Source organism: Xyrauchen texanus, chromosome 6 (genome assembly GCF_025860055.1).
Source record: "Xyrauchen texanus isolate HMW12.3.18 chromosome 6, RBS_HiC_50CHRs, whole genome shotgun sequence".
NCBI classification, from domain to species: Eukaryota; Metazoa; Chordata; class Actinopteri; order Cypriniformes; family Catostomidae; genus Xyrauchen; species Xyrauchen texanus.
In genome coordinates, this window is record NC_068281.1 from 34,415,142 (window position 1) to 34,438,436 (window position 23,295).

The following is a 23,295-nucleotide window of genomic DNA, read 5'->3' on the forward strand; positions in this document are numbered from 1 at the left end:
TGAAAAGTCAATTACAGATCGGTTAATTAAACCAGCCAAATGACAAAATCAAACAAGTACCAAAACATAATGTGGTAAATGTTTATTTCCAGTAACTTTTAGAAACCATAATTTACAAAGCAACATACCATCACTAGTCTGACAGTGATCTTCATTTACACAGTCGAAAGCATTTTAATTCGTCTAAGCTCAAACTGCTCACTGGAGGGCAGTGAAGACAGAAAGGATAGTGGATCAGAAACTATGAATGCAAACATCTAAAAGGATGCCCCTTTTTGCATTCTTGTCACACACAAACTGACAAATTGAGTAAATGCTTACAGAATTTTCAAAGAACTTGTTGATATTTTATGTGAAAGCCGAGAAAAACATGATCTGGTTCTCCCTATTCTGCCCCGCTGGCCGGCTTGCACAGGCCCATGGTCCTATTCCATACTTGAAGGGTGCAATTTTGATGTGCAACATTAGCTCATGAATGAAATACAGAATCTTTTCACTGCATCATCCTAAACTTGGGAAATAAGGGAATAGCTTAACTCAAATCTATGAGTTAAAGTACAGCTGAGCAAATCTATATGATTACAAAAATGCAAAAATAATCAAGAGTGCTGGGGTGCAGCATGAAAGTAATCTAAGTTAGATGTGTTAATTGTACATAACAGAGACAATAGAGGCATATAGTGACCAAACCATTTTACCAGGGTCATTATCTTGGAAAATGTGCATGTACCACAACGGCAAAAGCTTTTAAGTGCCTGTCATCAGTTCAGAAATCCTTAGCACCGCTTTTGTTTTTCTTAGTGAAACAAGCTTGTTGCGATTTAAGGAAGATAATTTATAAGTTCTATATAATCCTGCTGAGAATCAGCATGTTATGCCTAAAGTTTAAGAATGAATACTCAGAAGTACATTGAGTTTATTTCAATTGGTCACTTTGTTAACAACACCACATTTGGAAATGTCCTTGTACACTGATAGCCCTTCTGACATTATTCAAAATCACTGTCAGTCACTGCGGGACGGAGGTATATTAAACCTTCAGTGTGACAGTGAACTTTAGGATCCATAAGCAAAACCTTGAAGAACCACCACATGAATCACCAGATCCAATGTACAGTGTGATTCCTCAAAGGTTGCTCTTGGTTGGAGAGTGCTTCTCTGCACATATCTCATCACATGTGGATTGGAGAATAGAGAAGTGATGTACATCAAAGGATATTCAAATTAATTTATGATATCAGGACTTTATTGTGCCTTGATAAGCATGTTTGTCAGCTTCCCTTCTCTCAGTCCTGTTTCAGGCACTACAGCCAATAGTTCAACTGCGGTTCTGAGAGCTCGGCTCAGAGCAGGGGTCCTGAGAGCCAGTGGCTGGACTAATTTGAAGAGAGTGCCATGAGCTCCATCATGATCTCTCAAACCATGAAGGAATTCTGATTCTTCAGTTTGTCAAGTTCTTTGATCTGCTGTCTCAAAAACAGAATTCTGTGTGGAAACAATGAAAACAGTACTTTAAGGTTCATGAAACATTTCTTATTTCGTTTCAATACTGAAACAAATCCAAGATGACCTTGGATGACACAAGATGGAAAGATATTTGATTTAGTCTCAATCTGCATTACATACCTTTGCTCTCTCAATGTGGCCTGGATTTCACACACTCTCACTAGTGAGCGAAGGTTTTTCAGCTCAGTGCAGATCTCTGACATGTAGAGGGTTCCCATGTTGTGGATGTCCTCACACAGCCGTGACACCTGGTTGACAGGAAATTGAGAAAGAAAATAATCAGTTACAGTTGAAATCAGAAATTTACATAAATTGAGTTTAAATGTATTTGGCTAAGGTGTAAATCACAATTCTTGACATTTAATAATAGCAAACATTCCCTGTCTTAGGTCAGTTAGGATCACTACTTTATTTTAAGAATGTGAAATGTCAGAATAATAGTAGAGAGAATTATTTATTTATTTCATAATTCCCAGTGGATCAGAAGTTTACATACACTTTGATGGTATTTGGTAACACTGCCTTTAAATTTGAACTTGGGTCAAATATTTTGACCACTTCCAAAGTGAGGAAAAAGGCTGGAAAATCACTCTGGACCCCACTCACCCTGCCCACTACCTTTTTGAACTGCTGCCATCTGGCTGACACTTCAGAGCTCTGAGCACCAGAACCGTCAGGCACAAGACACAGTTTTTTTCCCTCAGGCTATCCATCTCATAAACAGTTACCCAATTGAGCAATAACTATGTGCAATTCAGTTTAGTCTTTTTATATTTATCCAACCTCTTCTGACATTACATGTGTACTTGCAAACTGTAGTCTGGCTTATTTATGGCGGTTTTGGAGCAGTGGCTTCTTCCTTGCTGAGTCCTTTGCTGTTGTTCTGGGATTGATTTGCACTTTTCGCACCAAACTATGTTTATCTCTATGAGACAGAATGCATCTCCTTCCTGACTAGTAGAGATAAACTACAATGTCAAGCAAAGAGGCACTGAGTTTGAAGGTAGGCATTAAAATAAATCTACAGGTACACCTCCAATTCAGTACACCTCCTATCAGAAGCCAATTGTCTTAAGGCTTGACAGCATTTTCTGGAATTTTCCAAGCTGCTTAAAGCCACAGTTAACTTGGTGTATGTAAAATTCTGACCCACTGGAATTGTGATATAGTCAATTAAAAGTGAAACAATCTGTCTGTAAATAATTGTTGGAAAAATGACTTGAGTCATGCAGAAAGTAGATGTCCTAAACAACTTGCCAAAATATAGTTTGCTAATATTAAATCTGTGGAGTGGTTAAAAATTAAGTTGACAACAACCTAAGTATGTATACTTCTGACTTCAACTGTAGATATCTGATGTCTGATCATTGAAGATTCCAAACCTGCTTTACAAGATCTTGTTAACATTTGATAAACGTATGCTTGCACCTGCTTCTCTACATGTTCTGCAGGCCAGCCTTGAACATGTCTGATGAGATTTTCATCAAAGTGCAACACTAGAGAAGGAGTGAAAGTGCTCTGGGTTCGAGGGGTGCTGACTGGGGTAGAGATGATGCTGCTGCTGCTGCTACCCGCACTGCTATTAGAGCCCAACATACTCTCTTGACTGCTATAAAACAAAAATAGCACATTCATTAATCTATAGGAAAACATCTTCACCCTCTTAATCAGTAAAAACACAAAGGGCAACTATTTATATAAGAGAGATCAATATTTGGTTGAATAACCCTGAATTTGAATCACAGATTTCATGTGTCTTGGCATGGTCTCTACCAGTCTTCCACATTGCTCTAGATCTTTATGCCACTCCTGGAGCAAAACTTATTGATCACCTTGATAGACCTGGCAGTGGCATGGAACATTGTCCTGCTGGAAAAGAGCCACAGTGTCTCGCACCCACTGTGAAATTTAGTGGAGGATCGTGATGATCTGTGGGTGCTTAAGCAAGGCAGAAATCGGGCAGATTTGTCTTGAAGGATGCATGAATCAAGCTACGTACAAGGTTATCCTGGAAAAAAAAAACTTACTTGCTTCTGCTCTGACAATGTTCTCCAACTCTGCAGATTGTTTTTTCCAGCAGGACAATGCTCCATGTCGCACAGCCCGATCAATCAAGGTGTGGATGAAGGACCACCGGATCAAGACCCTGTCATGGCCAGCCCAATCTCCAGACCTGAACCCCATTGAAAACCTCTGGAATGTGATCAAGAGGAAGATGGATGGCCACAAGCCATCAAACAAAGCTGAGCTTCTTGAGTTTTTGCACCAGGAGTGGCATAAGTCACCCAACAGCAATGTGAAAGACTGGTAGAGAGCATGCAAGACGCATGAAAGCTGTGATTGAAAATCAGGGTTATTCCACCAAATATTGATTTCTGAAATCGTCCTAAGTTAAAACATTATTGGTATGTTGTTTAAAAATGAATATAAACCGTTTTCTTTGAATTATTCAAGGTCTGATATACAATGTAACTTTTTTGTTATTTTGATCAGTTGTCATTTTCTGCCAATAAATGCTCTAAATGACAATATTTTTATTAGGAATTTGGGAGAATTCTTGTCAGTTCTTCATAGAATAAAACAAAAATGTTCATTTTACTCAAACACATGCCTATAAATAGTAAATCCAGAGAAACTGAAAATTTTGCAGTGGTCACATTTTACCAGAGCTGTATTTAAACATATAAACCCAGCCTTGAATGCACTCACACATTGAACAGGTAGATGGTGCTCAAACATAACTTTTCATAGGCTGCTGCCACATTGTCAACAAATAAATGTATACATGGCAATCCTTGCTGAAACAAACTTTAGGACTTCAAGGAAGCACGCCCATGTTTTCTGATTTTAATCATCAGAAAAAGAAAAATAAAAGGCTATTTTCTTACAATGTTAAGACGAATGAAAATAAATGATCATTACATTTGCCTGTGAAGACGGGGATCACTGAATTGTTTGTCAGAGTTGGTTGACTGCTGGGATGTTGATCCTGATCTCTGAATTGATGCAGTAACCTGAAATTGAAGAGGAATTTTCTGCATCTGAACTGTGTGTTGACTGAGAGGTTAAAAACATAGATCCAAAAAAAGTATAGGGACACTTAAAATGTGTGTTACATTAGATTAAAATTGTTTACACCAAGAAGCATTTATTTTAAAGAGAGCAGTTCACAAAAAAGAAAAAAAAGTTTACATTATAAAAATATAATTAAATATATTCAGATCATAATTGATGTAATTATAGTAATGATTATAACTGATTTACTTTTTCAATTATATTTCAATAGATACAATTGAAAAAAAATATGGCTGATGTCCAATCATGGTTTGCAGATGCTGCTTGATTTGATATTCAGTACCCATGTAAAGAAATTCATACAAGCCTGGCTTAAATGTCCAGATGAAACATTGGGACATATTTTCATTTCCACATCTAAGGAAAAAAGTAGTAAATAACTGTTGGCTGCTACTGACCTTTGGTTGAGAGAAGAGGGTTGCAAAGCTGTGCAAAGGTTTAGAGACAGCATTGGTCTGAGGTGTGCTGACTCTAGGAGACAGATACGACCTCGGTGAAGAGGCATCTGAAGCCAGTGACATGGGAGACTGACCGGACTGTTGAGCTGTTCATTAGAAACAATGAACAAGATAAATTATACTTTGGACCCCAGTAATTATCTCATGTAATCAACAGTCCAAACATTTAATTAGCAACAGATAAAATGTAAAAACCTGGGACCTGTGGAATTCCCACATACACACATCGGGAATTATACAAAAATAAAATCATATGCAAAAAAACATCATATGGAGGAAATTTTGACAAACTTGCGACTCCAGGTACGTCTTTACTTGCTGAGCAAAGATTTCTTGGATCGTGATATTTTCAATTCAAGGCCATCTGCTTGGAATTGTGTTTGTTTCCCTTCCAGAAAAAACAAAAGCAACCCCCGGACATATTTAAGCAAAACACACGAGCGGTCAAAGTATATTGTGGTAATTTGATGGTTATTTTGTGAATTCCAGTTTAATTAAATTTTATTCTAAAATTGGTGTCTGATCAAATTAAATAATTAAAACTTTAATTTTAAATCATTTTAATTTGTTAAATTTTTCAACATACTGCATTATTTTTATCAAATGAATTGCTTTTACACAATTCTCACAGCACAATCCAAAACAACACTTTGAATTTTTGTCAAATCAAGTGCTGGACAACAGAACATGACATATGTGAGATATTCCTTTAATACATGTATTTTGAAATATTAATTAGTAAACATTACATTACTATATAGTAATACGCTGTTGCCTTTTCCTAATTTCACGCATCCAACTAAATCAGGATTAATTTAGGAATTTCTGTGCTTTTGACAGTAGTTTCTCATCTCCGGATAAGCGGTTTGATACATGGCCCAGTGTGATTATTAACCCCCAAAAAGCTGATTAATTTAATAAATATTTAGTCTGTATGTACTGCGTGCTTCAGAGTGAATATGTGCTCTGCTCTCTGTCATCTACCACGTACACACAGAGCTTGATGATCATGATGAATTGTGTTTAGTGTATTAACAGGTTCACATATTTTTAAGTGTGCAGCACGTTAATTATATATTTAATTACATTGCAGCCTTTTGCCATTTAAGAAACACAAGAGGACATATGATTCTGTCCATGTTTTCCACATTGCAGAAATATTTGGGCCCTACATGTGGTAACTGCAGTATAGTGAAATCCGATTGTTTAATTATTGAAAATTAATTCACATCCCAATTTATATAGGAAGCATCACCACGCTACCACCTTGGTGTGTGAATTAATGTCGTCATTGTCTAAAGATTACAACTCAAATATTTTTGTTATAAACACAACAGCAATGTTGGAATGAAAGAATTACATTTTGCACTATATCCATACTTAAACTATTTCGTCAGAGCAAAGCAGAGATTACAGCCGATGAGCAGAAAATGTAGGTAACAGAGATTCGTTCATGATAGTCAACTGTTGATGTTTCACAATGTGCAGGCTGTGACAAAACAATACAAATTTGAGTATTTGACACTTTTGCTGATACCAGATTGTTACCATGTTTTTGTAAGAAAAACATTTTATTGACTGTTTAAACATCTGCCATTTGAAATGCTAAAATTTAATATAATTTAATATCCTAATTTTGGTTAAATAAACATATCTTGTTTCTGCACAGGGTTCTGATCAGTTCTAGCTTTAGCCATTGAGAACTTTCTGCCAACATGTTTGTGTCCATATTCCTGTGTGTGTGTTTGTGTGTGTGTGAGTGAGTGAGAATGTTAAACATTACTAACACACTGGTGTAACACAAGTCATGACTAGGACTTCAGCAATACCTTGTGTGGACAACTGAGCAGCTTGGGAAAGCAGAGTAGTGATGTTGAAAGTTGACGTTCCAGCAGTGAGAAGTTTATGAAGCAGAGACTGCAAGGAAGCTTGTGTGACAGCAGCTGTGAGGACTTGAAAAAAGACAAAGACAAACACACAAACAATCAAAGCAGTGCTAAAGACTGAAAGCAAACTGAGAAAGGTTATTTCTGTGAATATAAAAGCAATATTTTCTGCTTATTATACATGTTCTCAAATGGACAGAAAATGCCACATATTGTACACAAAAAACAGGTGTCAAGACAACCAAATAACAAAAAACAGCTAGAGCACAACATTTATAACAGTTTGGGTGTAGGCCTAAGCAAGTATTTGCTGCTCTGTGAATACATTAGGATAGATCCTTCTTTGAAGATCAAAAGGCAAGAAATTAGGTAATTTAAGAATGTCAAGGAAATCTATTGAATGGCCTCAGGCAGACTCAGGCAAATTTGCCATTGACAGACCAAAAGCACTGATTTCAGCAGAAGCCTATTTGGAGCACATCTCATTCAACTAGGGTCTAGGGAGCATCTCTTCTTGATCAAGGGCAGACCACACACTTAGACCCCGTTTACACCTGGTATTAAGATGCATTTCAGAAGATTCGATTACAAGTGGTCAGTGTTAAATACAGGTCTAAACGGGGTGCAAAATATTTTGTGATCACAAAAATCACATACGTCATCAAAAACATATGTGACTACATTCCATATGATGTGCAAATGCCTGAATGCATCCCGGACAGCATTGTAGCGCCACCCCTCTCCTGTCAATCAACCGCTGCACTACAACAACAGTTTAAACTTTGCCCTGTTATGAGCGGCTTTAAAGGAAATAAATAGGAAAATAAATTGGAAATGTTTTTGAAAATTTGAAAAAGCAGATACATACACAAGCATGAGGACTTCATGTAACTTCAGTGTTTTTGATATTGACGTGCAGAGGCACAGATGACAAGCACACACGTCTGAAGCTCAGGTTAATACTAAAATAACAGCGAATTCTGCTTGAAATGTTGCGTTTGTGCTGGATTACATTTTAACTGAATCTGAGAGAAATGGCACTCTGTTTTTTTTTTCTCTCAAGCTTTCTATATCTTTTATGACTTTTTTTGTGGTTTATTATCATGCAGTAACACACTGACATAGTGATTGATATTGTTATCAACTAAATAAGAGACCAGAGAAACCACCCTTGAAACATGAAACATGAAACATGTGTGATCAATAGCACATTTTGCAAAGCCTTGAGAAGAAAATGGCAGCAGCAGCAACTAGAAAAGTTTAAGGACTGCTGAAAACTCTTGAATGCGAAAAGATTTATAAAACCAAAAGTGTTTAAAATAAAGATTTGGGTTCTTCAGGAGTTAAACGGCAGTTGTCGCATGCCAAAATTGGGCTAATTATTCTTAAAATCAAGAAAGAAGCAAACAATACATTTCAAATCAATCTCACCTTTCAATCTCTCACATTTCATGTTGTCATTAGCCTTGGATTCAGAACAAACTATGCTTGGACGAGCTTACCTTCATTGATTTTGCTTATATCAGCATTGGCATGGTTCATCTGCAGGGTGGCTTGCAGTGCAGGCAGCAGCTGTCGGAGGAGTGCTGGGTCCTGGAGCAGAGTGGAGGCTGAAGCCTGCAAGGCAGGAGACACAGGCACCGTGGAGGACGAAGAGGAGCTGGGTGTAATGGAGGGGTTTATGGAAGAAGGCTGAGAATAACTGGAGTTTGATATCGGCTTCTCCGCTAGAGTTGATTCTGATGGGAAGAAAGAAGATTGAGGAGAAACAAAGACAAATGTGTTATAAATAGGGCTGAAACGATTAGTCAATGTTATTGTCGACAAACATTTTCACTGTCGAATAGTGGTTTGATCTCATTAAACATAACATGAGATCACATTAAACTCTAATGATGATGCACAAGAGCAGCACAGCAGTACGCGTCTGATTGAGGAGATGAAGAATTACACAGTTCACAGTCCAGATGCACTCTAAACTTTCACAGCTTCAGGTGATGTAGATCAAAAAGTATGAGGGAATTATAATGCAAAATCTGTACTCGCAGAAGTAGAACCAAATATAACCAAGTATAATTTATCTTGTTTTAAGGATTTTTAGACAATTTTAAATGGAAAACGAGACAAAAACTCTTGAAAAGATGGACAGATGAAATGAGTGACACTTGATGGACCAGATGGATGGGCCCGTGGCTGGATCGCTAATGGACACAGGGCGCCACGTCGAGTCAGGTGCCAGCAAGGTGGAGGAGGAGTACTGGTATGGGCTGCTATCATTAAGGATGAAGTAGTTGAACCTTTTTGAGTTGAAGATGGACTGAAACTCAACTCTTAAACCTACTGCCAGTTTCTGGAAAGTACTTTCTTCAAGCAGTGGTACAGGATGAAGTACTCAACATTCAAGAAGGCCATGATCTTTATGCAGGACAATGCTCCATCACATGCATCTAAGTACTCCACTGCTTGGCTAGCCAGCAAGGGCCTCAAAGATGCCCCAATAATGATTTGGCCCCCTTCCTCACCAGACTTAAATCCTACTGAGAACTTGTGGGCCCTTCTCAAACATGAGATTAACAGTAAGGGAAGACAATACACCTCTTTGAACAGTACTTGGGAGGCTGTGGTTGCAGCTTCAGCGAAAGTTGATCGTGAACAGATCAAGAAACTGACAGACTCCATGGATGGAAGACTCATGGTTATTGAAAAGAAGGGTGACTATATTGGTCACTGAATATTTTTGAAAGGCCAAAAACTTTATTTAATTGTGATTTTGTGTTACTTATTTGTTGCACCATCTCTAAAAATTAAGAATAAACTATAGAGTTGGGAGAAATCATTTTTGTAATTTAGTTGCTGAGAAAAGACAAACCTTGCTTTTTCTTTGTTAAACATTTAGGTTTGAGGTTCAATAACATTTTGGTGTTTGTTCAACAATAAAATGAATCCTGAGGAATACAATTTGCCTAATAATTGGGCACGCAGTGTAGAAGTATTTTTAAAAGATGATTTTGTCCTCATTATTTAATACAAACTTTTAAGTTTGGCACAAGCTGAATAATCAGTTAAGAACTAATGATTAATCGTGGCAATAATCGCTAAATGGTCATATAATCGTTCTAATATTTGTTAGATTAATAGATTATCAAAATAAACGTTAGTTGCAACCCTAGTTATAAACACCAAACTCATAGGAAATTATATTTTTACTTACTAAAACCACTTTATTAATAAATGTGGTCTAACACCACCTGGGCCCCGTTTACACTTTACATTTTGGTCTGTTCTCACTCACAGCCAAATAGATCGGCTCAGAAGAAATGGATTAAACCACTTGAGAGGTATGGATTACTTTTAGACTGCCTTTGTGCTTTTTGGAGCTTCCAAGTTTTGATAACAATTCACTTGCATTGTATAGACCTTCAGAGCGGAGATATTCTAATAACAAATATTTTGTTTTCTGCAGAAAAAATAAAGTAATACACATCTGGGATGAGAGTGAGTAAATGAGTGATTTCTTTTTATTTGTGGGTGAACTATTCCTTTAACATCCATCTCATGTTATCTGATCAAAAGAGGTTAATCAAGACAGAATTTGTGATTCTAGAGCAAACTTATATGATCTACATTAACTCATTTAGCAGATGCTTTAATCCAAAGTGAATTATTTGTTTGCTGTATATAGATACCTGGCATATCGAAGATATGTGAATACAAGTATGGGTTTTTTGAAAATTTTAATTAGAAAGATATTTTCATTTAAACCCATACCTAACTAAAACCCAAACCCTTTGCTGTTGTCCAGGATGCATCAACACATTAACGTTTATACTACAAATCAGTGGTGCCAGATAAATGTAATGAAGGTGTCCGTAAATATCGATTTAAATTAATAGGTTTCATTAGCCTAATGTTCTTTTTATTTCTAGTGAAATTGATAATAATTTTTAATTACTCTAATAAACGTATCAATACATAATAAACTGATTAAAAAAAAAAAAAAAAATAAAAAAATCACATGTACATAAGTATTCACAGCCTTTGCTCAATACTTTGTTGAAGCACCTTTGGCACCAATTACAGCCTCAAGTCTTTGAGTTTATTTGAATAAATCTATTTGAGTATTTTTGGGCAGTTTCTCCCATTCTTCTTTGCAGGACCTCTCAAGCTCCATCAGGTTGGATGGGGAGCGCCGGTGCACAGCCATTTTCAGATCTCTCCAGAGATGTTCATTTGGGTTTAAGTCTGGGCTCTGGCTGGGCCACTCAAGAACATTTACAGAGTTGTCCCGTAGCCACTCCTTTTTTATCTTGGCTGTGTACTTAGGGTTGTTGTCCTGTTGGAAGATGAACCATCGCCCCAGTCTGGGGTCCAGTGTGCTCTGGAGCAGGTTTTCATCAAGGATGTCTCTGTACATTGCTGCATTAATTTTTCCTGTGATCCGGACTAGTATCCCAGTTCCTGCCACTGAAAAACATCCCCACAGCATGATGCTGCCAGCACCATGCTTCACTGTAGGGATGGTATTGGCCTGATTGGTGGAGTGCTGCAGAGATGGTTGTTATTCTGGAAGGTTCTCCCCTCTCCACAGAGAAACACTGGAGGTCTGTTAGAGTGACCATCAGGTTCTTAGTCACCTCCCTGACTAAGGCCCTACTCCCCCGATCCCTCAGTTGGCCGGGCGGCCAGCTCTAGGGAGAGTCCTGGTGGTTATAAACTTCTTCCATTTATGGATGGTGGAGGTCACTGTGCTCATTGGGACCTTCAATGCAGCAGAAACTTTTCTGTACCCTTCCCCAGATCTGTGCCATGATACAATCCGGTCTTTGAGGTCTACAGACAATTCCTGGGACTTCATGGCTTGGTTTGTGCTCTGACATGCACTGTTAACTATGGGACCTTATATAGACAGGTGTGTGCCTTTCCAAATCATGTCCAATCAACTGAATTTACCACAGGTGGACTCCAATCAAGTTGTAGAAACATCTCAAGGATGATCAGTGGAAACAGGATGCACCTCACCTCAATTTTGAGTGTCATGGCAAAGGCTGTGAATACTTATGTACATGTGATTCATTTGTTTTTTATTTTTAATACATTTGCAAAGATTTCAAACAAACTTCTTTCACATTGTCATTATGGGGTATTGTTTGTAGGAAAATAATGAATTTAATAAATTTTGGAATAAGGCTGTAACAATAAAATGTGGAAAAAGTGAAGCGTTGTGAATACTTTCCGGATGCACTGTATAAGAATTAATGGTAATTTGTATTATTTGTGTGAAATTGTATTCCTACTTGGAAATATAAATTGAAATGATTTGATATCTCGAGAAAAAAGTCCCCACTAACAGCAATTAATGGCTGAAATTACGGGACAACTCAAATTAACTGGCACAGCATCTGCGAAGATCATCTAAAACAAACACGGGTGTAGTCAATATTTTTACATAGTTTTTTTTATCATAAGTTGTATTTAAAAGCATAAATATTATTAAATTTAACACCAAAGTAAATTTACAGCACATATTATGGTGACTCCAGCGCTGCTGGCGCATAAGCATTTCATTGTAAATGCTAGAAATGTCCCGCCTCTTACTGAAACAGAAAATATGATTGGTTAGCAAATATCCAATCGCATCTGATGGGTTGCTCAGCTGAGTAGGACTGCCTATCTTTCCCGTGCCTTCACTTCACCGCTCCCGCTGCTCTGCACGCTTTTAGAGAGAATCTGTACACATTAAAATTTTTATTTTAATAATAACAATTCACTCAACAGTTCTGCTCCAACACCTCAGTAGATTGAAAAGTTTTGGGTCAAAAGCCTACTTGTTCTGGCACCCATTCTCATCATCACTCATTTAGTTGAGCATATGCTAAATCCTTAGAAATATATAGGTAAGCATATGGTGTATGCTTGCATATGTATGCACTAGACTGCACTACTACTACAAATGCAAAGTTGTCACATGAATTTCTGGTTTGAGTGATTCAATCATAATCTTTGCTTTGGGTCCACTTGTATTTGGCAAACTCCAAAATACAAACTATTAAAATACCTGTTTACACTTGTATTTAGTGCTTTCCACTTGCGATCAGATAACCTGAGATAGACGTTAATACCACGTGGTAAATGGGACCTTGAAGGGACCAAATAAAAAAATGCCTGTGTTTCTGAAGGTTCTAATACTTACTTGTACTACTGAGGGCACTTGTGGAACTGGCCTGCATTGCCTCTTGTCTGTAGTCTCTGTCTTTGGGAAAGCTGTTAACCACAGTCTTTGAACCTTCTCTTGGTCTCTGTTCTCTGTTCAGACAGGATGTTTGGGGTCAGTTGATGGTTGGAGAGAGGCAGTGACAGTTATAATAACAGGAAATCAAAAATGTATCACCTCTCCTGCCATTCTTTAGGTTTCTCCCACTGAGAGACCTCTGTCCTGCAGTTATAATAGTACTTTTTCCCAGAGGAACTGATGTGCTCTGACCAGTCATCTGCTGGCTCACGAGGCTGTAGCAGACAGGAAACATGTGGGTTCATTTAGATGGACAGAGCAGAGATATCTCCCAGGAAGTGAATGTGTAAGTAACTGTCATTTAAAAGAAGTGCAAATAGGAATGGGTTAGGAATTAGGATTGTCCACTAGTCATCCAACAAAGGACTAGTCGATTAGTATGTTTATGATTTTAGCAGGGGTACCATAAAGGGGATGTCAGCAACCTAGAACCCTCTCTAAACTCATTGCATTGAAAGTAGGGATGCACCGAAATTTCGGCCGCCGAAAATTTTCGGCCGAAAATGGCACTTTCAGCACTTTCGGTTTTCGGCCGAAAGAGAAAAAAGGCCGAAAATATGAGCCGAAAATATATACCTCCTCGCCCCGCCCCTCAGTGCTCAGATTTCAATCTGGATCGATCTAGCCCTTATCACAGCGCTACCAAACAAAGGCGATCATGTCAGCGGTGTGGACATTCTTCAAAGTTTCTGATAAGGACATCAAATTTGCGATCTGCAGTGTTTATTCAGCAGAACTTTCAAGATATATATATATACAGAGTACAGCAAGAGATTCTACAGGAAAATGTCACAACTAGCGCAGCTACAACACAACTTGAGACGTATCTAGCAGAACTACGCCAGAAGCGACAATCCCCTTGACTACGGGCGCATAAACAAAGACCGCTTTCCTTTGCTTGAGCGGATTGCGCACAGGTATTTATCTGCCCAAGCACCAGCACAGAGAGTGAGAGACTGTTCAGTGCAGCATCTCATGTTCTTGATGAGCTTCTGACAGGAGAGACTGTTAGAAAGTTTAGCAACTTTTGTTCTTGAAGAGAAACCTGTCACTTGTACTTAAATAGAAAGCGGTCCAATATGATGTGTATAGCAATTACATTACACTTGTTCTTCACATGAGGATACATCTGTCGTTTACAGTTGAGGTTGGATTTAGTTCAATTACTGCTGTTTTGCACAATAATGTTCACTTAAAGTGTACATACGTTTACATAAACAGAATAGAGCACTGATCTATATATATAATTATATATTATAGTTATATATAGATCAGTGGAATAGAGGCCCTCTGCCATTCTGTGTTCTACCTGTTGTTTTAATTAAAATTACTGTTGCATATTTAAACGTTTTGAAAGATGCTAGCTAAGTTCATTACTTGACTGTTGTTTTTCATATAATAGTTTTCTAAAACTTGACATTATTTGGATAATTGTTAATAATATCTGTAAAATTAGATTTTTACAGAACTGAAAGAAGAATATTTAATATAGTTTTAATATATTTTTTGTCCAATTTTGGTGTGCTACTTTCAATAAAAGTGTGATTTATTTTATTGGTTTGTAGTTTTTCAATTCAGATTCATTAAATTCATGAAATTAATGAAAGAGTATAAAATTAATACAATTATACACAACATTTTTTTTTTTTTTTTAAATAGGTAAAAATTTCGGTTTCGGTTTTCGGCCAAGTGCATCCTGGATTTTGGTTTCGGTTTCGGCCCAGAATTTTCATTTCGGTGCATCCCTAATTGAAAGCTCTGCTGTAATAGTCAAACTACAATCTTTTGCAAAAAAAAATTCCACCTTCTGCAAAAAACAAGACAATTAGTCAGTCTGCACATCATGCTGTGAAAACTGTTCCCCTTATTATGCATAATCCACAGGTTTCTCTTTGTTTGTTAGGACTATGATCATCTTGTGCAATAAAAAGGCTAAACAACTGTAACCTTTTATTAAGTTATCCTATTAAAAACCTTTTGCTTGGCATCAACTATATATCAATACACCATGAAATATCACCATATATCAGTTCACTATCACAAGAAAGCATCTGGTTGGTGTCTAGTGTCCAAGTTATACAGGGCTTTCTTAAAGGGATAGTTCAACCAGTAATGAAAATGATCTCATAATTTACTCTCCCTCATGATATCCCAGGTGTGTATAACTTTCTTTCATCACCAGAACACATTTGAAGGAAAATAGAAAAATATCTTGGCTCAATACGTCCTTAAAATGCAAGTGGATGGAGATCACATTTTTGAAGCTCCAAAAATCAGACTTAAATTAAACTGTTAAATGAATGTCTTCTAAAGCGACAAGTTCACTGGTACGGAAAAATATAAATGAAGTACTTTTGTTTTTCTTACAAAAAGAGAGACATTAAGTATTTAGATTTTTTTTAATGTCATTCACAGGTTTGATTCCAAAGGAAATCACATATCCCCATTTTATTTTTTGATTTATATATTTGAAGCTGAATATGTAAAAATGACTTGTGTATGAAGCACACACGCACCTAAAGAGATGACAATTCATATGACAATAAATCAATTAAGCCCTAAAAGACAATTAATCGGCATTGCCATAAAACTGACAATTAATCGGCATAGTCGCAATTATTTGTTTGACAATTAATCGTCATCCAAATTTCATAATCATCACAGCCCTTTTTGGGAGTAAAGAAACAGATAATTACAGATCAAAATCCAAATCAACAAATCTTCTATACAGCAATTCATCTACTCACTAAACAGTGCTGCTCTTTCATGTGTGTCGCACCCGTCAGTTCTCATGTCAACATGATTACATCACAAGCGCATGCTGCTGCTGACTGGAAGCGATGAGGAGTTCAAAAGATACTTACATTTTTATGTTTTTCTAACCAAAACCATATAGCTTTAGAACACATTAATATAACAGCTGGATTTGTATAAGGGCTGCACGATTTGGACAAAAAGTGATATCGCAATTATTTTGAAAAATATTGCGATTTGAACTGCGATTATGAAGGTTAATGTTTTCCACATGTTCAACTGCTACTGGGGTTTTCACATTTGAGCCCTCTTAAAAATAACCAAACTGAGAAACTTTCATTTCAACCACAAACAAATAAATATATAAACAGTGAAACAAAGTCTTCTTCATATCCAAATGTTACCATCCACAGTGTACCTGTTTTTGTCCATTTTGTGACAGGATCTCAGCCCACTAATCATCATCATTAGTTTTTGAAACACAGTCAACTTGCTCCAATCAGGATTTTAACATCCGATACCGATCTCCAATTTTCTTTTCATCTCATCACTCTATACGATCATTTAACTTTTATCAGCAGCTCTGTCACAACTGGTTATATGTAAGCTTTCTGCTCAATGTCACTGTTAACTAAATTTCCCTGTTGGTAAAACCATAGTTGATGCCAAGTTTTTGCTGTCAAAAATAATGTTGGTTGATTGAATAATTCAGTATACACAAAATATAATTTTAAAATATAAATGTTACTCTTTATTCCAGGCCTTAAAAACTAGTAGGCCTATACTGAAGTTGAACTGATAACCCATTGGTGTAATTAAATTTAAAGTGAAAAGCTTGGTTAGTTTGTCAACATTTAATTTAATTATTTGTATTCATTATTTTATTATATTTAAATTAGCAATGCATTAGATTATAGTAACTAAATATTTGATATAGATGTATTATATGTATGTTCCTTTTCATTTTGTTGGAAGTTGTTAATATTAGTTCCGCTTTCACTTGTTTCCGTCGAGAGGGAAACAAATGACAGGAGAATGAATAGTGCATGTTTTTGGACTCTACAGGTGTTTCTGTTAATGCCGTTTGTTCAGCAATCATTTAATAAAGATGTTTGAATTATACCCCATCTTGTATTCTGCGATATTATTATAATACCCGTGCCTTGCAGAGCCGGAGATGCTGCTACCGCAGATAATAATAAAAAAACCGTTTCACGCAGGACGCACCAATTTAGTGTAAATAAAGAGTTTAGCACACGTATGTAAACGGAACCGAACTCAGAGCACTTCTGTTACTCTAAGCATGAGAGGGAGTTGTGGAGCACAGAACCGCTCTGAAAACACTGTAACAATGCGCTAATTTAATATAGACTGAACAGAGTAGTGCAGCGCAAATAAATTTTGAATTTATTTAATTAAATCGCACAAGGTCATATCACGGTTTCGATTTTATTTCAATTAATTGTGCAGCCCGAATTTGTATGGCTGACGTTTATGCTGAATGCCTGGGTTTTTTGGAGCTTCAGGTCAGATCATCACCCACTTGAATATTAAGGACCTACTAAGCCAAGATATTTTTCTTCAAATGTGTTCTGCTGAAGAAGAAAGTCATACACATCTGCGATGTCATTAGGGTGAGTAAAGGATGAGATTTTTATTTTTTTTTTGGGTGAACTATCTCTTTAAAAGGTTCTCTCAATAACAATAGTGTTTAGTTTGAGTGAATACCCAACAGCATAAATATAGCATCAAACAAAAACAGTTTGAAGAAGTTCCCAGTTACCAACGTCTTTGTAAAAATGCACTATTCACAAACAGGATAATTGAGATTATAAGTAACAATATAATCTCCAAGACTGATATGAGTAGTGTAAATAATAGATTTTTTTTAATTATTATTATTATTATTCTAGAAGGGGTGGGTAATATGTGGCAAAAATGTATGCTTTGATATTCTTGTCGATGACAATATTTATTATATGGGTCCCTGTAATACCCTATTTTGATTGTCAATGGCACCATATAGGAGTCTGATATTTTTCAGTAACAACCGCTCATCTGGGTATTGCGAGCCATCGTTCCTGCTTCACTAGTCACTGTGCCATTTCTACTAGTAGGCTAATCAAATAATTTAAAGTCAAATCAATGTTTCATGTGCATTTATTTATTTGTCAAGTACTCTTGTAAGAAGATGCATAATGAGCATTCAGACAATTATTAATTACAAATAAACACACAGAAGTCCGACACAAACCAGAGGTGGAATTCAGCTGTTCAGCGATTTATTTCTGCTCACATAATTACAATTAATGTTTCATGTCTATTTATTTGTTTATTTGGCAAGTAGTCTGGGTAACGAGAAGTCATATGCCCATTTTCACAGAAAAAGCACCAACAGAAGACACATTCCAGAGGTGGATTTCAGCTGTTCAGTCATTTCATCTCAAATGATATATTCAATATATAAATATAAATTATAATTCAATATTTTGTTCATGTATTTGATTAGTAGCCATGTAATAAGTGAGAATTTACAGTCAGCCCTTTGTTATCGCAAAATAAACCCAGACAGGATGATCAGGACCCCTAAGCGAAGATGGGTCTTGCAAGGGGTTTATTTTGCAATAACAACCAGCTGACTGTACCCTTTCACACATTTTTGTAGATTTACTATTGATGATAAAAATAATGTAATAATGTGCATTTCCTACCATGGCGTGGCATTTTGCATAACCGCAACAGGAATGATACCCAAAAATTGTTATCTGTTGACACATTTCCGCTGGTAAATCGATTTATCCACTCTATCACCCACCCCTTTATTGAACTATTACAATTTCTTTCTATTTAAAAGTTTAGCAATTAGTAAAAAAAAAAAAAAGACAGAGTACACCTTTAACACTGACTAGTCTTTCGGTCAATCCACTGGCTAGTCGATTTTAGAAATATATAGATCTCTACTTCCATACAGTCAAAGAAAATTTAAGATGACTTACGATCTCTGAAGTTCTGTTCTGATGAGGGTGAGAGCTCGAGACATGATGGGAGTTTTCTTGAGGAGAAGAACTGATGCCTGAAAAATTAACAAGATTTGAAAAAACTACCATGCTTATGAAACTCCGAAGCCTTTCACAGAATATTAAATAATTGTATTGAAATAACATATAGTCAGGCTTCTGTACTTCTGTTTAACACACTGAGCATCTAGTTTATAGGCTTGAGATCAGTCCAGTGACTGAGATTTGGAAACATGGCCTTATGACAGGATGAGCTACAGTTTCCACAGACTAATTATATGACCAACTAGACATGGCTTTATAGTCTTTGAGATTTTCACATTTTTGTTCAGTAAAAAAAGACGGCCAAGTAATTTGAGTATACCCATGTTAAAGTATGGTATTAGAAAACTAGCAACAGAGTCAAAAAGTGATGCTATAGGCTCTATAGCAAAGTAGAGTATAGGGCCTCGGAATAGTCACGATTACAAGAAAAACAGCACTGTGCACCTGCTGCAGCCTCATGCTTGTGGCAACAACAGGAAGTAGAATAGCGTGAATAGCGCACAAGATGTCTCAGAGAGAGTATTCTGTGTTTGTGTAATGTGCTTGTTTTACTTCCTGATAAAGTATGGTGATCATATTTACTACATGAACATTAACTGCCTTCATCAGTACTTCAACATCAGTAAGTTTTCTCAAATTATCTCAAACCCAACAGCCTCAAAATGTACTTTAATACCCTGTCATATCCATGTCTGATTTGAACTATTTTAAGAAACAGTTCACACAAAAATGAATTCTCTCATCATTTATTCACCCTCATGATATCCCAGATGTGTATGACTTTCTTCTGCAAAACAGAAAGATTTTTAGGAGAATATTTCAGCTCCGTTCAAGTGAAATCTCCAAAAAGAACATAACGGCAGCATAAAAGTAATCCAAACAACTCCAGTGGTTAAATTCATATCTTCAAAAGCAATATGACAGGTGTGGGTGAAATACATACATTTTAAAATGATCTAATTATTAGTACATTTACTATATTGAATACAAGGTAACCGTGTTTAATATATGTTTATGTATTTATCCTTAACTTATAAGCGATAATGTTTTTCTTTATTTACCTATACCATCTGCATTTAATATTCTGCAACTATGACACCGATATTAATCCTATCAGGGGAAAATTAAGTATTTTTCAATTTAATTCCAACTTTTAAGTACTTTTTAGTATAAATTCTCCTCCTTGCTCAGTAGGTGGCAATATGCATGATGTAAATAGCCAAAAACAGAAGAACTACTCTTAGGATAGAAGTGAATGCATAGGGGGCTGTTTGTAAGTGGAGATTATTAGTAAAAAAATGACTTCAATATGAATCTGTTTCTCACCCACACCTTACAAATCACTTCTGAAGACATGGATCAAATCACTGGAGTTGTATGGATTAATTTTATGCTGCCTTTGTGCTTTTTGGAGCTTCAATATTTTGGTCACCGTTCCCTTGCTTGGTATTGACCAACAGAGTGGAGATATTCTTCTAAAAATCTTAATTTGTGTTCTGCAGAAGAAAGAAAGTCTTACACATCTGGGATGGCATGAGGGTGAATAAATAATTCGATTTTATAAATTGTTTTGGTGAACTATTCCTTTAAATCAAATAACCCATCCCAAATCCTCATGGTAGTTCTGTTGTGACAAGTTGAGATCTAACATTGTAACTTTTAGAGAAACACATGAATTCTAGCACTTAAGGACAACAAAGTTTAGAACATAAGGGCATCACAACACCTGTACTAACAGACGTAAAAATTAAGAAATAAAGACATTTCCCCATAATATGTTGGGTTACTGCTGAATTAGGGCAACATTATCCATGTCCAAGCTCTTCTTGCTCATGTTCTTACCGCTCTCCCTCTCTCGGGGCCGATGAATGTGCAGTGCTGTAGTTTGGCTGTGTGTCCCGTCACTGTGCTTTTTGTCTGGACTGTCCGATCGCCGCAGCATTTTAGTTGGTGGTGTGGAGTCTGACGAGTCTCGCATCTTCTCATGCCGATGGTCATTTGCTGAATGAGCCTTTGAATGGTTTTTGACAGACTGCAAATTCCGATGGATGAGAAAATAACTACATATGAGCCAAAGCCAATGAGATAATTTAAATAAAAAATAAAAGCAAATGAAGCAGGTAAAACCTGATACTTTTCACAGGAATTCAAAGAGGATGTTGACAAACTAGAACTAGATTAAGTGCACCCTTATCTGTGTTTGTGTTGACTAAGTCAATATAAAATAACATTTGACACTATATCTGATAAGTTCACAAGCTGATAGTGGTAATTTATGTAACATAATTTATAACTAATGGTATTGGTAAATGTAATTAGGGAAGCTCACTTCAAAACGAGCTAGCAAGCTAAATACGTAATTTGCAAAGAGACGTAAGCTCACTTGAAAAACTATTACTGAACTTTATAACTAGTAGTATAGTTAAACTAGACAATAACTATGCCAAATATTGAAAACTGAACGCTATATGCGTAATTGTAATGTATGTCTTAGTTTCAGTTATCTAGCAGGAACTAGGCCTGTGAGCACTAGTGTTATGCTACAAGTGAGCTACAGCCGGCTAATCCACAATTTCGTCTTCTCTCCCAAATATATAACTACTTGTGGTGGTAAAATACTTATCTATGTACCTGGCAGGCTTGAGGATCTCTTCGATCATTACACCTGTAAAAGAGAGAAAAGTTAATAATGTCAGAAACGCTTTTTGGCTAGTCACCTACAATGCTAACTTACTTAAAATGACTTAAAACACACCAACTCGCTAGCAAACTTAGAGGAACCAATATAATTTGAAACAATTTCTTCAAACATGTGTAGTTTAAGGTTTAAAAGATAGAGTGAAGAGGGTAAACTGAAGGTAAATGTGTGTTTACCCATCATTGACTCTGGATGGATTCGTTGCATGCATTACCATTAATGCTGCACGAATGTGGAAAAGTGTTTTTACTGAAGCAGTTCTGCTGAACTACAGCTCTCAATCGCTTTACAGATTACTGTCGCCAACAACACAGTTTGATCTGTAAAAATAGCTTTTGCTGCAGTGCTGCTTCGCTATTCGGGAAAGGGCTGACGATCCATTGCTTCGTTCTGCTCGCGACTGCGCCCCGCAAGTGCACGAGCACAACGCAGCTACTAGTGCCAGACCCGACAGTTTGCTAGGGCTCGTCACCGGCCAGGCGCGGGACGCGCACGTGCACGAGGTATTTTTTTGCTCGGGCTAATTTAGATTTTGTTTTGGCAGCTACAGTTATGTTGACACATTATTTTATACAATTATTAACTTACTCACGTGACTAGTTATTTAGCTTTAAAATAAACAAGTGGGGGTGGGGGTGGGGGTCAGGGTCACAGGCATGCGATGTAGGCCTACATTTTAAGTCGGTGACTTCTGAACAAATAATTTGTTTACATTTTCAGATAAGCAATTATAATATGCTTAAATTAGCCTACATCAATTAATTTAATCTATTTTACATGTATTACCACAAAATGATATGATGTTCTATAATATCATTAGTAGGTATCCCAGGTGAACAACACAATAAAATTAGCTAAGCAAATAAAATCTGAAAACGAAATTTAGCCACAACATGAAGAAAAATCCACATCAAAACATTATTAAACTGCAAAACAAAATTAACAGAAAAAAAGAAGGCTTAATTTTGTTGTGCTTATTTCAATTTTGTTGTGACTTATTTCCATTTTGTTGTGCTTATTTCCATTGTGTTGTGGTTTAATTTTATTTTGCTGTGACTTTTTCATTGTACCTTGGCTTAGATTTGTTGTGGTTTAATTTCACTGAACTATGGCTTTTCTATTATCTTGCGGCTTAAATGTGCTGGCATTTATTTCTGTTGTTTTTTTTAGCTTTTATTTGCTTTGCTAAAATTAATCTGGGCCACCATACTAAGGTAACAAATTAGCTTTGTATTTGTTTTAATGAGATAGTCAGGGAGAAGATGGGCTCACACAGAATTTGTTACTGAAAAAACTATGAAATTAGCTCTTTTTTTCCTTCTCTGCACTGGAAGATCTGTCAGTCTTCAAAAATGAAAATAAATAAAAATAAATTGTCAGCTATTTACTCAAATTGAGTAACAAAATTTTGAGAGTTTATTTACTTATTTGTTTGCTTGTTAGTTGCAGAGGGCTGCTGTCTGTGTGATACAGGAGCTGACGAGGTCGAACACGATGCTGTTTTATTGAGTACTTCTGCTTGTCTATTCCATTTGGGTCAGTATTGATGATGAGCAGACAATTATAC

The 23,295-nt window shown here is 36.5% G+C and overlaps 2 protein-coding genes across 3 annotated transcripts in view; one reads left to right on the forward strand and one right to left on the reverse strand.

The window, feature by feature from the left end:
- Positions 1 to 67: 67 nt before the first annotated feature.
- On the reverse strand, positions 68 to 22,138 carry LOC127644601 (WW domain-containing adapter protein with coiled-coil-like). 2 transcript variants are annotated; one of them, XM_052127856.1, is made up of 13 exons: positions 21,905 to 22,137; positions 21,662 to 21,695; positions 20,873 to 21,062; positions 18,965 to 19,041; positions 13,314 to 13,429; positions 13,116 to 13,228; positions 8,428 to 8,664; positions 6,869 to 6,991; positions 4,980 to 5,125; positions 4,429 to 4,520; positions 2,935 to 3,115; positions 1,627 to 1,754; positions 68 to 1,485 (listed from the first exon to the last, which is right to left on the reverse strand). In XM_052127856.1, exons 1-13 carry the CDS (start codon positions 21,943 to 21,945, stop codon positions 1,416 to 1,418), a joined length of 1,548 nt encoding a protein of 515 aa, XP_051983816.1. In that variant the 5' UTR covers positions 21,946 to 22,137; the 3' UTR covers positions 68 to 1,415. The 2 variants fall into 2 exon arrangements, with proteins under 2 accessions (XP_051983816.1, XP_051983817.1); XM_052127857.1 differs by lacking the exon at positions 6,869 to 6,991 and having other exon boundaries at positions 21,905 to 22,138.
- Position 22,139: 1 nt separating this feature from the next.
- The window catches only part of LOC127644616 (MAGUK p55 subfamily member 7-like), an 81,205-nt gene continuing 80,049 nt past the window's right edge, over positions 22,140 to 23,295 (forward strand). The window contains exons 1-2 of the mRNA XM_052127880.1: positions 22,140 to 22,231; positions 23,172 to 23,264. The gene's annotated coding sequence lies outside the window, so the exon portion shown is untranslated. The remainder of the gene's footprint in view (positions 22,232 to 23,171; positions 23,265 to 23,295) is intronic.